The 12,258-nt window shown below is 37.3% G+C and overlaps 1 protein-coding gene across 2 annotated transcripts in view; it reads left to right on the forward strand.

Moving 5' to 3' along the window:
• DCC (DCC netrin 1 receptor) overlaps window positions 1-12,258 on the forward strand; it is a 933,783-nt gene that overhangs the window by 842,814 nt on the left and 78,711 nt on the right. For both annotated transcript variants that reach the window (XM_050944636.1, XM_050944637.1), the window contains exons 20-21: window positions 2,053-2,247; window positions 7,352-7,384. In XM_050944636.1, coding sequence (XP_050800593.1) covers window positions 2,053-2,247; window positions 7,352-7,384 — 228 coding nt within the window. The remainder of the gene's footprint in view (window positions 1-2,052; window positions 2,248-7,351; window positions 7,385-12,258) is intronic.

A 12,258-nucleotide genomic window follows, 5' to 3' on the forward strand; every position in this document is an offset into this window, starting at 1 on the left:
TCATTAACACACTGACCCCTCACTCAGTAAGGCAACTCTCTTATTTCCATGTGCTGTAATATGTATACTGCCTACTGTATTTTCCACTCCATGCATCTGATGAAGTGAGTTATAGCCCATGAAAGTTTATGCCCAAATAAATTTGTTAGTCTCTAAGGTGCCACAAGGACTTCTCATCGTTTTTACTTATCCACATGTTTGTTGACACATTCAAAGAATTCTAATAAACTGCTTGATTTCCCTTTACATAAGCTGTGCTGATTCTTCCCCAACATGTTGTATTCATCTATGTGTCTGATAATTCTGTTCTTTACTATAGTTGCATTCAATTAGCCTGGTAAGTTAGGCAAGAAATTAGGTAAGTTAAGTTTACTGGCCTGTAATTGCTGAGATTGCATCTGGATCCTTTTTTAAAATCAGAATTACATTAGCTATCCTTCAGTCATCTGATATAGAGACTAATTTAAGTGGTAGATTACATACCACAGTTAGTTGTTCTGCAATTTCACATTTGCAATTTCTGCATTTTCCTTCAGAACCCTTGGGTGAATACCATCTGGTTCTGGTGACGTATTACTGTTTAATTTATCAATCTGTTCCAAAATCTCCTCTATTGACACTTCAGTCTGGGACAATTCCTCAGATTTGTCACCTAAAAAGAACGGCCTGGGTGTGGGAATCTCCCTCATATCTTTGGAAGTGAAGACTGATGAAAAAAAAAAATTAGCTTCTCCACAACAGCATTGTCTTCTTTGAGTGATCCTTTAGCACCTCAATCATCCAGTGCCCCTCTGATTGTTTTGGAAGATTCCTGTGTCTGATGTACTTAAAAAAATTGCTCTTAGTGTTTGTATCCTTTGCAGGTTGTTTGTCAAAAAATTTTTGGCCTGCCTAATTATTTACACTTAACTTGATTGAGTTTATGCTCTTTTCTATTTTTCTCACTAGGATTTTACTTCTAGTTTTTAAATATTACCTCTTACTGCCTCTTTTACTTTGTTGTTTAGCCATGGTGACATTTTTGGTCCTTGTACTGGTTTTTTTTTATTCATTTATGTAGGGTATACATTTAGTTTGAGCCTCTATTATGTTCTTTTTAATAAAGTTTCCATGCAGCTTGCAGGCATGTTACTTTTGTAACTGTTCCTTTTAATTTCTCGTTTTTGTTTAGTTCCCCTTTTTGAAGTTAAATGCTGCTGTGGTGGGTTTCTTTGCTATTTCCCCCCTTACCAGGAGGTTAAATTTAATTACATTATGGTCATCATTACTTAGCGGGTCAGCTGTATTCACTTTTGGACAGGCTCCTGTGCACCACTTAAGATTAAATCAAATTACCTACAGTGGCGGTTCAGTTTATTTTCCTGGGGATTTTGAGATACAGTGATAGCATTACAATGAGTTACCATGGGTTTTTCAAATAGATTTACCATATAGTTACCAGGAAATATTGCATGGTTTCTTATGAGCACCCACTAAATGATGTTCATCATCAATGTTATTTAGTTATTTAGTTTACTTTTATTCCAGCCCTGAAACACTAAAGACGTATCTCATATGATTTATGACTGATATCATACTGGATAACGAGTCTGAATTTGATGATGCAATGTACGAGTAACCAATATAACACAGAAAAGAGTCCTGTGGCACCTTATAGACTAACACATGTATTGGAGCATGAGCTTTCGTGGGTGAATACCCACTTTGTCAGATGCATGTCCTGCTCCAGTACAGTACAGTACAGATGCTGCTTTTACAGATCCAGACTAACACGGCTACCCCTCTGATACTTGACACAGTATAACACAATAAAGCTTGCTAGGTATTTCCATAATCGTTAATCCTATATTTTATATTGCAGTGAATACTGCTATTGATACTCTGATCTTGAAATAGGAAAATTATACATTAATTCTTATAACATTCATCAAAATAGATTTTAATGTCATTAATGTAGGTGAAATAGAAAATATTTATCATGTCTGAAATTTGAATTTTGAATATGGTTTGTAAAATACAGTATATGTACTAACCAAGACAATGTTTATGCAGTTTATATTCTGTTCTACACCTTGGACAAGAATGCTCCAATTGATGACTGGGTTATGGAGTCAATCAGTGGTGACCGACTTACTCATCAAATCATGGACCTCAACCTAGATACAGTGTATTACTTTAGAATCCAAGCTCGCAATGCCAAAGGAGTGGGACCGCTCTCTGATCCTATTCTCTTCCGGACTCTGAAAGGTTTGAACTTTTCTCTTAGATAGCTGGATATTAATGAGATGTACAATATACTCATGTTTCAATGTTTGCAGTTTACTTCAGTGACACTAGGAGTCCGTTATGCTAATGTAATAAGAAAGTTCTAGAAGGCACTCTGAAACTATTATTGAGAGACTGTAGCTAGCAGCACAATAGACAAAAATGAACACCACAATAATGCAGCAGCTGTATTCACATGCATACCATTGGGTAAAAAAACTATGACATTATTCAACTTCCTCCCATGAGCAAGGAAGCTAATTGCACATGATTGCAATTTCTCTGGTGAGACACTGTTTCACTTTGATATTTATTTTATCTCTGTTGGTGGCTGTAAAGAACTAGTAGCGACTCACTCACATATCTAGAAAATAAGGATACAAAATTATGATTTCCTTCTTTTTAATTGATCAAACAAATACAAAATAATTAAAGAACAGATCAACACTGTCAGAGGCACAGTCTAATTGGGTACATATGGAATTTTCTCTCTTACTTGGAACAAACCATTTGTAGGCCTGTGCCAGATATCTCTCTTGCTGGCCAGCGTGAAGGAAAAACAAGATGAGGGGGACCTTTTCAATGGCTTGTGCCTCAGCATGTGTTAATGAGGAGCAGTGCCTGTGCTCACTGGAAGTCTGGACTGCAACCATGTTTGGCCCCATAGGAAGTCGAAGTGGAGAGATAATCCACACATGCAAAGATCTGTCACAGTCTGCCCCTACAATGTTAGCCATGAAAAGGTAGACCATATTACTGTGCACCTTATGTTCGAAACTGTCACTCATGTAGTTGCATGACAGTATAAAGTCTTCTTTTTTAAAAGGCAATTCATTAAGGAAACAAATAGAGTGACATAAGCTATGTGCCTATTTTAGGAAACTGGGGTCACATATAGTAGAGCTGTAGCTTTTCCAAAGCAAAAATTCTAAAGCTTTGAGTATAAAAAATAATGTCTTGACAGAAAGCTGCTTAAAATGAAGATGGGCCAGAGCTGAAAAGCTCTGATCAGAGGTTTCCGACCCAATTCCATTTGTGGGGAGTAAGAGGGACGTCTGGCTCCAATATTCTGCTTCAGGCCTATCTTTAATTTAAACATATATATGAAAGCCCAGGAAAAAAGACTGATCAAAAAGATAATTCATATGCAATACTTTGTAGATCTACATATATATCATCCTTGTTTTCCTTGTAGGAAAGAGGTATTATGCAAGTTCAGCATTTAACAAATATTGGAACAGAAATGTAATTTTTCCTACTCCTGCTACTTTTGAAGGACGGAAGGGAGACTCCATTTTCAGGCAGTCCCTAGCATTTACCATTAAGGAAGCATCAGAATGAATGGGCCAGTGCACTCAGCAGCATTGGCAGAGGGCTAGCCGTTATCTATGTGTATTTAGAGCATGTTACCAAATATTCAGGCTAACTGTGAAAACCCTCATATAACAGTTTTAGTGAATTAAAATGAATCAGAAAAATGGTGGGGGGAATGTATCAATTTGTTCAGAGCTTATCACAGTCTATCCAGATTTTCAGGACTTACTTGTCCGAGTCTGGTTTCACTCTGAATTAATTATTTGTAGGATCCTGATTATTCATTCTCAACTACCATGAAATGTGAATAGAAAGCACTTTGCAAGTGCTTAGTCTCTATCAACTAGATGGGTGCCAACTTAATTTCATGCTCTCAGTTTGTGCCAAGTAAAAGAACTCTGCTAGAGAGAATTTAAAGTGAGTCAAAGAATCAAAATATAATAATGACAGAGTAATGAGACATCAAAAGATACAGAGACTCAGATATCTAACTAAACAAAAAGATTAATGGACTAGATATCACCTACTTTGTAGTGTTTACACAGAGTACCATAAAATTAATTTGAGAAATGAAGTCTATATCAGAGAGAATCAAGAGATACCAAAAAGATAAATTTACACATTTGTTACGTCTTGTAATAGTCTACAAGGACTATGTTTAATACTCTGACATGAATATTTAATGTTATCCACCCTAAATATGTCATGTTCAATAATAATCAGCTGATTTTTGACAAATCTGTCTCTACATATAAGATGAAAAGAGCTTCTGAAGGCTTGAGTGCATTCTGAATTATGCAAAAATGTTGCTTTCCTGACCTTAATGATTATTAACAGGAGATATGCATGTGATTTATGGTAATGAATGCTCTGTTGGCAAATATTATGTTTTGATCACAAGATATTTTAAACCACAAGGAATTAAGTAAGCATCAAACATCTATAATGTCACCCCTTATCTGATTTAAGATATTATAGCACACAAAGCTCTTTCAAGGAACCAAGCCCCTAGTCAGGTATAAAACTGCAGCTGATTTTTTTTTCACAGTAACATGCCTTTAGTAATGAAAAATGCAGTGATCTGTGTGAGATCAGATACCTTTTATTGTAAATATCACTGCCAGATAAGCAAAAGTGCTCATGGTTTTTCCCCTCAGATCCATTGGTAACAATGTAATCCAATGGAGAGATCTCCAGTTGTATTAAATTGTCATAACTCCAGCTGAGGATCAGCCTATGTGTTCTTTGGCTAGTCATATTCATAATTTAAGACATAATTGCTCTGATACAGGCATTACCAGGCAGTTCTTATGTGACTGGAGGAGATGAGGGTCTGAGATGTTATCATCTACTCCATAATTAATTACTAGGGAATGCGTCACTTTTTTACTGTTATATATTATGGATCAAAACCTGAATCAGGTGTTCAGGTTTTATTTAGTTCTTATGTGAACAAGTTCCAGTTGATTTCATTAGATGTCCTGAAAAAAATATAAAGAAAATTAGAAGTAAATTTTATTTGTATGTGTTGAAATATTAAACTGCTTATTGACATGGATTCCTCTAGAAGTTAAAGGTGCATGCAGTAACAAGTGGGAAAGCAGAACTTCAATCTCAATGTTCCACAAGATTTACTGTATGTAAATTAATAACATTAAATGGTACATTTCTGAAGTAAAGTAACTGGAATCCATTTAGCAAGATAGGGAAGCAACTCCAGTGTGGAATTTACTTCTGACTGCCTTATGAAAAGGCTAGCTACGAAAGTCTGAATGTAGTAGTGTCCAATCAGTAGAAGATCCCCTCATTCTTTCAAATTAACTTATTAATGACTTTTTTTCACCTGCAGCAGAAACTGATTAATCTCAGAACTGTACTTAACCTCTTTTCAACTGAAACATAATTTGATTCTAAATTTCAGCTTCAATTTAGAAACAGCCCATAATTTGCTACTGAACTTTCAGTGAAGCAAATAAAATAATAGTATTTGAACTGTTTATTAATATCACACACAAAAATAAACCAGCATGCCTAGATAACAATATGAAAATGCACATAGTGCATTTTGTACAAATCTGTACATCTATAGGCTTTATTTCAAGGATGAATGAAATAGATGGTCAGTTGTTTATATAAAGGAGAGAAAGAGAATTATCTTGGCTTTTCAATTTTGTCAGATATTACCAATGCCATTATACCAAGATAAGCAGGGAAAGTCTTTATTTGGGGACTTGCTGCAGGACATCAGGAATACATATTGCTGATGTCCCATTTCTGTTTGTCAAAGCTGATATGAGGCAGCATTTCTAGCATTAGAGTGCCCTCTAATGCTGTATTGGAGTGGTGGTTAAAAAGCAAATCCTTGCTCCTAAGCTGTTCAAAACATGAACCTTTATGACCCGCCAGAGAAAAATGTTACCTGCTGAACCACCACAGCAGTATTTCACGACACTGTAGATGTCACAGAGCTTACATCTTCTTAATAACTCGAAGAAGGTAGAAAAAGTTGAGGTCAGCTTTTAAATGTCATAAATATTTGGAATGAGGTAACTGCAGTTTCAATCAAGAGTTTAACGTTTTTATAAATAAATTTGTTCTCTGGGGAAGGTCATAATCCCAGATATGACTCAGCAGGGAAACCCATTCTCCCCAAAAGATTTCTGGAAACTTTGAGTGAGTATGTACAACTCTATACATTTTTCTCTGTTAACATAGTTAAAATAGTTGAGTGCATGGTGATCATTCAGGGGTCTGTTTTTCCTTTGCTGCAGGCATGGAACTTTCATAAGTACTAATGAGAGTTACAGTGATAACAGGTGCTGATGACATTGTTATCAGAAATAGACACACTAATGTCATTGTACTACATGTAAATTTTCACCATCTTGGGCCTTTATTGTTCATGGCAGCATCTTGTAAACTAAACCATGGGATAACATGGTGGTCATAACCTGAAGGTGGGTAACCAAGTAATGTAGTATTCTTCAAAGGGAGAATAGACCAGCCTTTAAAAAACACCCTACATTTATAGGCTGCTTACTCAGCTACTTAAACTCAGATGTGTCAAAATCTTTTTTTTTTTAATATCCTGTAGCTTAAATTCCTTTAAAATTTTACTAACCTAAAAATTGGATAATTTTCCATAATGGTAGTTATTTCTGAATCTGAAGGGAAGCTTAATACTATCTATCATTTAATAAAATGCTGAGAGCTGCTAACAGTTCAGAAGAGCTTTCAGTGTGTCTATTGAATTCTGACGCCTTGTCTGGTGCACTTCAAATCACACCATCGTTTGTGTAACTATTATACAAAAAAATGTACATAATTTAAATCCTTTTTTGTAAAAAGCTGAAACAATAACATTATAATTCAGATCTAGCTTCCAATATGTAGGTGATTTGTATGCAATTATTCAAGGAACAGTCTCTCTCTTTCACTTACTTCCAAGCTTAATTAAACTTCCCAGATGACGCTTCTGAGTTCAGAGACCAACAAGTTGAGGAAATATACATTTTTAATTGCTTAATTTTTTTAAGAACTTGTGACTACTTTTGATGTGAAACACAGTGTGACTTGTACTTGTCTTCTCTGTTCCTCAGAATCTCTTTGAACAGGGAAAGGTAAAATATCTCTCTTTGTCCCAATCAATCTGCCAAAAGTGCAGGCGAGCAGCAACTTGATAGGAAAACCTGCTAAGAAAATTGTTGATTTGATATGTCAGCTTGGCTACTAGGAGCTGTCACAGTCTAATGATATTGTCTTTTTCTTGCAGTTGAGCACCCTGACAAAATGGCTAATGACCAAGGTACAGTGGCCTCAATCTGTCACATTTTCTCTTTGAATCATAGAATCAATGTTGAACGTTAGGAACGATGTTACTCATCGCTTTGCATTCTGTTTTTCACCTGGGCTGCACACCTGATGAGGCAGGCACTGGCATGATAATTAATCTTGTTAATGAAGTTCTGCTTTGCTAAGGCTGCTGCTTTGATGGGGAAGATGTAAATTTTCTTGAGAGGAAATTGTTTTGTCTCTTTTCTGAAGGACCAATTAAAATGTCAAGCTTCTTTGTACGAAATAAATTTTTAGTCTCTCTGCTGCATTTCTGAATAATTCACATTAAGTGTAATTAAGCTCAGCATATATTCAAACTGCTCTTGCACCCTTTCATGGGTTATAGATTTAAAGTTCTGAAGTGTTGCAGTGAAAAATCATGAATCATTTTCTTTCTCAAGTCAGCAGCCCTGTTTAATAAACGCAAAGTTTAGTCAACTTTTCAAGGCATTATCATTGCTATGTTTACCAAATATGAAGTGTTGTCTACTTAGTCATGTTTCTTCTGCTGTTAACTTACTATAGTTTTTTTTTTTATTATTTGTGATGTCTGTTGCTTAGAAATTTTCATCTTCTTTTTACTCCAAACTGATTTATTGTAAGCACCTATTTCCAATGCAACTATAGCATCTTCCATATAAGTAAGGTAATTCAATACATTGAGAGAGGGAAATATTCAGTGATATCGGAAAGGTTTAAGGCTACGAAGCCATTTAGGTGATTTGAACTCCCATTTCACACTAATTTAAATGTAAATAGGGTATCCTAACCCTACAGGTTTCTCTTCACTTGGAGAAACCGTGTAGTCTTACCTTGCGTTAGCTAACTCAAGTTAACCAACATGATGTAAAATTCTAGTGAAGACAAGGAAGTTTGTAGCTTTCATTTATGTATGCAGATCACAGTAAAGCCTATACAATCCCATAGTCTTTATCTCAGAGATGAGCAAACTATGGCCCACAGGCCACATCCAGCCTGCAGGACCGTCCTGCCTGGCCCGGGAGGCTAGCCCCTGGCCCCTCCCCCACAGCCTTAGCTCGCATGCTCCGCCGCCAGTGCAATGCTCTGGGCAGCAGGGCTGTGAGCTCCTGGTACAGTGCAGCTGCAAAGCCAGACCTGGTCTCTGTGCTGCATGGTGGTGGCAGTGGCATGGCCCAGCTCCAGCTGGGTGGCGTGCTGTAGCGCCGCCAGCCACTGGTGCTCCAGGCAGCCCAGTAAGGAGTGATCAAGCGGGGGGGGGGGTGGATAGAGGGCAGGGGAGTTCGGGGTAGTGGTCGGGGGGTGAGGGTGTGGATAGGGGTTGGGGCAGTTGTGGGGGGAACCAAGGATTAAATAGGGGCAGGGGTCCTGGGGGGCAGTCAGGAAGGAGAGGGGGAATTGGATGGGGTGGCAGAGGGCAGTCAGGGGCAGGGGTTCTGGGGGAAGTCAGGGGACAGAGAGAAGGGGTAGATGGATGAGGCAAGGGTCCCGGAGGGTGTCAAGAGTGAGAGGAGGGGTTGGATGTGGTGGTGGCAGCAGTCTGGGGGTGGTCAGGGGACAGGGAGCAGGGTGTGTGGATGGAGAAGGGGTCCCGGGGGGGCCATCAGGGAACAGGGGAAGTTGGATGGGGCAGGAGTCCTGGAGCGGGGGCAGATAGGAGGTGGGGGCCGGACCACGACCCCCTCCCCCAACCGGCCCTTCATACAATTTACGAAACCCGATGCGGCCCTCGGGTCAAAAAGTTTGCCTGCCCCTGCTTTATCTCAACCTGCTAGCACCTGTGAAAGCCATAAACTGTATATTAAGTAGGATTTTACATCATGTCAGTTGCCACAAGATAAGAACATATCTCCTACCCCAGTGAAGATGCGTCCTTAGACAGTTTTGAAAATCCACCTTAAAGTTTCAGGATTTCGTTCTTTATTTTTGGGGACAGGGATCTCAACATTTATCTTTTTGAAACTTGACATATGATTTCACCCAACATCAGGTTTTTCACCAGAACACACACAAATATCATGCTTTGACATGAAAAGCCAATTTTGTTTTGTTTTGGAAAATGTGAAAATTTATAGGCTGCAAAATAGATTCAGTTTACTCCCCCTTCTCCAAAATTGCCTTTTTAAAATAATTGTTCTTTCCAAACAGGCCTAACAAGCAATAAATAGTGCTGTCAAACAATTAAAAATATAATCACAATTAATCATGAGATTAAAAAAAATTGTTGTGATAGGTCACAGTTTTATCACACTGTTAAAGAATACAATACAGGCAGTCCTCGGACTTATGACACAATTGGTTCCTGAAAATTGCGTTGTAAGTCAAAACGTCATAACTCGGAACCGCAATCCACTCCATTGCGGGACTGAGCGTCCTAAAGTCAAAACCAGTTGTCATAAGTCGAATCAGGGTATCAATTCAGAAACGTCGTAAGTGCCTCCCATCGTAAGTCGAACGTTGTAAAGTCAAGGACTGCCTGTACCAATTTACATTTATTATAAATATTTTTGGAAGTTTTTCTACATTTTAAATATATTGATTTCAAATACAACACAGAATACAAAGTGTACAAGTGCTCACTTTATTATTTTGGATTACAAATATTTTCACGATAAAAAATATGAACAAAAGAAATAGTATTTTTCAATTTACCTCATACAAGTGCTATAGGGCAATCTCTTTATCATGAAAGTGCAACTTACAAATGTAGATTTTTTTTGTTCCATAATTGCACTAAAAAACAAAACAGTGTAAAACTTTAGTGCCTACAAGTCGAAGCACAAAAGGGCATACAAATGTTTTAGCATATCTGGTTCATAAATACTTTGCAATGCTGGCTACAACAGTCCCATGTGAACGCTTGCTCTCACTTTTTGGGGACATTGTACTTAAGAAGCGGGCAACATTATCTCCCATAAATGTAAACAAACTTGTTTGTCTTAATGATTGGCTGAACAAGAAGTAGGACTGAGTAGACTTGTATAAGATGAATTGAAAAATACTATGTCTTTTGTTTATATTTTTTATGATGCAAATATTTGTAATAAAAATAATACTATAAAGTGAGCACTGTAGACTTTGCATTCTGTGTTGTAATTTAAAACAATATATTTGAAATTGTAGAAAAAAACATCCAGAAATATAAAATACATTTAAATTGGTATTCTATTACTGTATAACAGTGCGATTAAAATGGTAATTAATTGTGACTATTCTTTAATCTAGTTCATTGGTTTTGCATTGATTGCATACATTAACTGTGATTAATTGACAGCCCTAATAATAAAATTATGAGTACTGACAAACAGTTAAGAATAATATGTAGATAGGCTATGATTTTTTAGTGGGGCCTAAACCACTTAGGCACCCTTCTTCTAATTAAAGACAATGTGAGATGGGCACATAACTCCATCAGATCACTGCGAAAATCTTAGCATATTTCATTAGACTTGCCTTAGCTGATAAAACAAATGGGGCATCTTGATTTTTAGTAAGATCCCCAGCTGTTGTAACTCCAGGAGTGCAAGTTACAAAATGTTCCTTCTACTTTTGGTGCCAGATTACAAATGAGGCAATCAAGTAATCAGTCTATTCTGATCTTAATAGAAAATTGAGAGTGTAAAGAAGATGCCAATTTGCTCAGATACCTCGGGAATGATTTTAAATAAATGCAAATAGAGGGAAACTTGAGTTATCATTTTGGTAACAGTTCAGCTAACTTGCTACCCACATGATAAATTGGGATTAACAATTTAAAATCCAACAATATAACATGAAATAGGCTTGAAAACAAAAGGGTGGGATTTTTTAAGTTATAACTGTTGATCTTCAAAGCATTGTGATATGGTGCATTAATTCAAGTTAGATGTAAAATTGCATGTACGTAATATAATATTACACAATTTCATGTTTAGTGTCATGGCACAATTATTTGGAATGAAAAGTGAGAAAATATATTTATTTCTGCCCCACTTGCTATCACTTCAGATGGCAAATAACTAATCTAGGCGCCTGCCCACAACAGGCACCTGCACCCATATGGAACCCCAGTATGGCTCCATACTGGCGCTTGTGTTTGCCTACCTAGAGTTACTTAAAGGCTGAGGGCTGTAGTTTTTCTGTGGGCACTAGGGTTACATTTCTGAATGCGTGGCGTACAAAATTACTATAGCTTAATTATCCAGGCCTGTCTTACCTCTAGTTCAGGATTCTTCTGTATTTGTCCCACAACTACTACCCATGAAAAAGGTGCATAATTTAAATATGAAGTCAGGGTCAGCGGTGTTCTTGTTTCTTGTCTGCTGGCTTGTATCCATGCAGAAACCAGCAAGAATATAGGAACATTTATTGAATATTCTAGATACAGCATTGGCTATGCCCTTTTAAAAAATAAATAAGCAGGGGCTGGGGGAGGAGTATAGTCTCTCTTCATTTTCTCTAGACTTGCTTGAGTCCCTCTTGGAAAAAGACCAGAGCCTCAGCAGGGAGACCGGTTGAACCCCCTTTGAAAAACGGTGCTGTAGTTTAATTCATGTGGTGAACTAAATAAGCATGTCAGCTGAAGGTGGAACTAGCCTGTGTATCGTATATGAATATACATTCCTTGTATCACCAAGAGATCTAATCACAGCAAAGTGTTTGCTGTGCAGGGCACTTTCTTTTCCACTATAATAAACATGCATTTTACTACAGATTCAAATAAGGTCTTGAACACTGTGCAAATATAATACCAGGATATGAACAAGGCTATTTCAAGTTTGTTTATATACATTTGCTAGGAAAATAGCTCCATTTGCCCAGAACTATTGCTCAGAAAGGCTTGGTATCAGTTTATGCAGAGAATGTACGTGGTAACCTATTCACTGA

The sequence above is a fragment of the Gopherus flavomarginatus genome, chromosome 3 (genome assembly GCF_025201925.1).
Source record: "Gopherus flavomarginatus isolate rGopFla2 chromosome 3, rGopFla2.mat.asm, whole genome shotgun sequence".
Lineage (NCBI taxonomy): Eukaryota > Metazoa > Chordata > Testudines > Testudinidae > Gopherus > Gopherus flavomarginatus.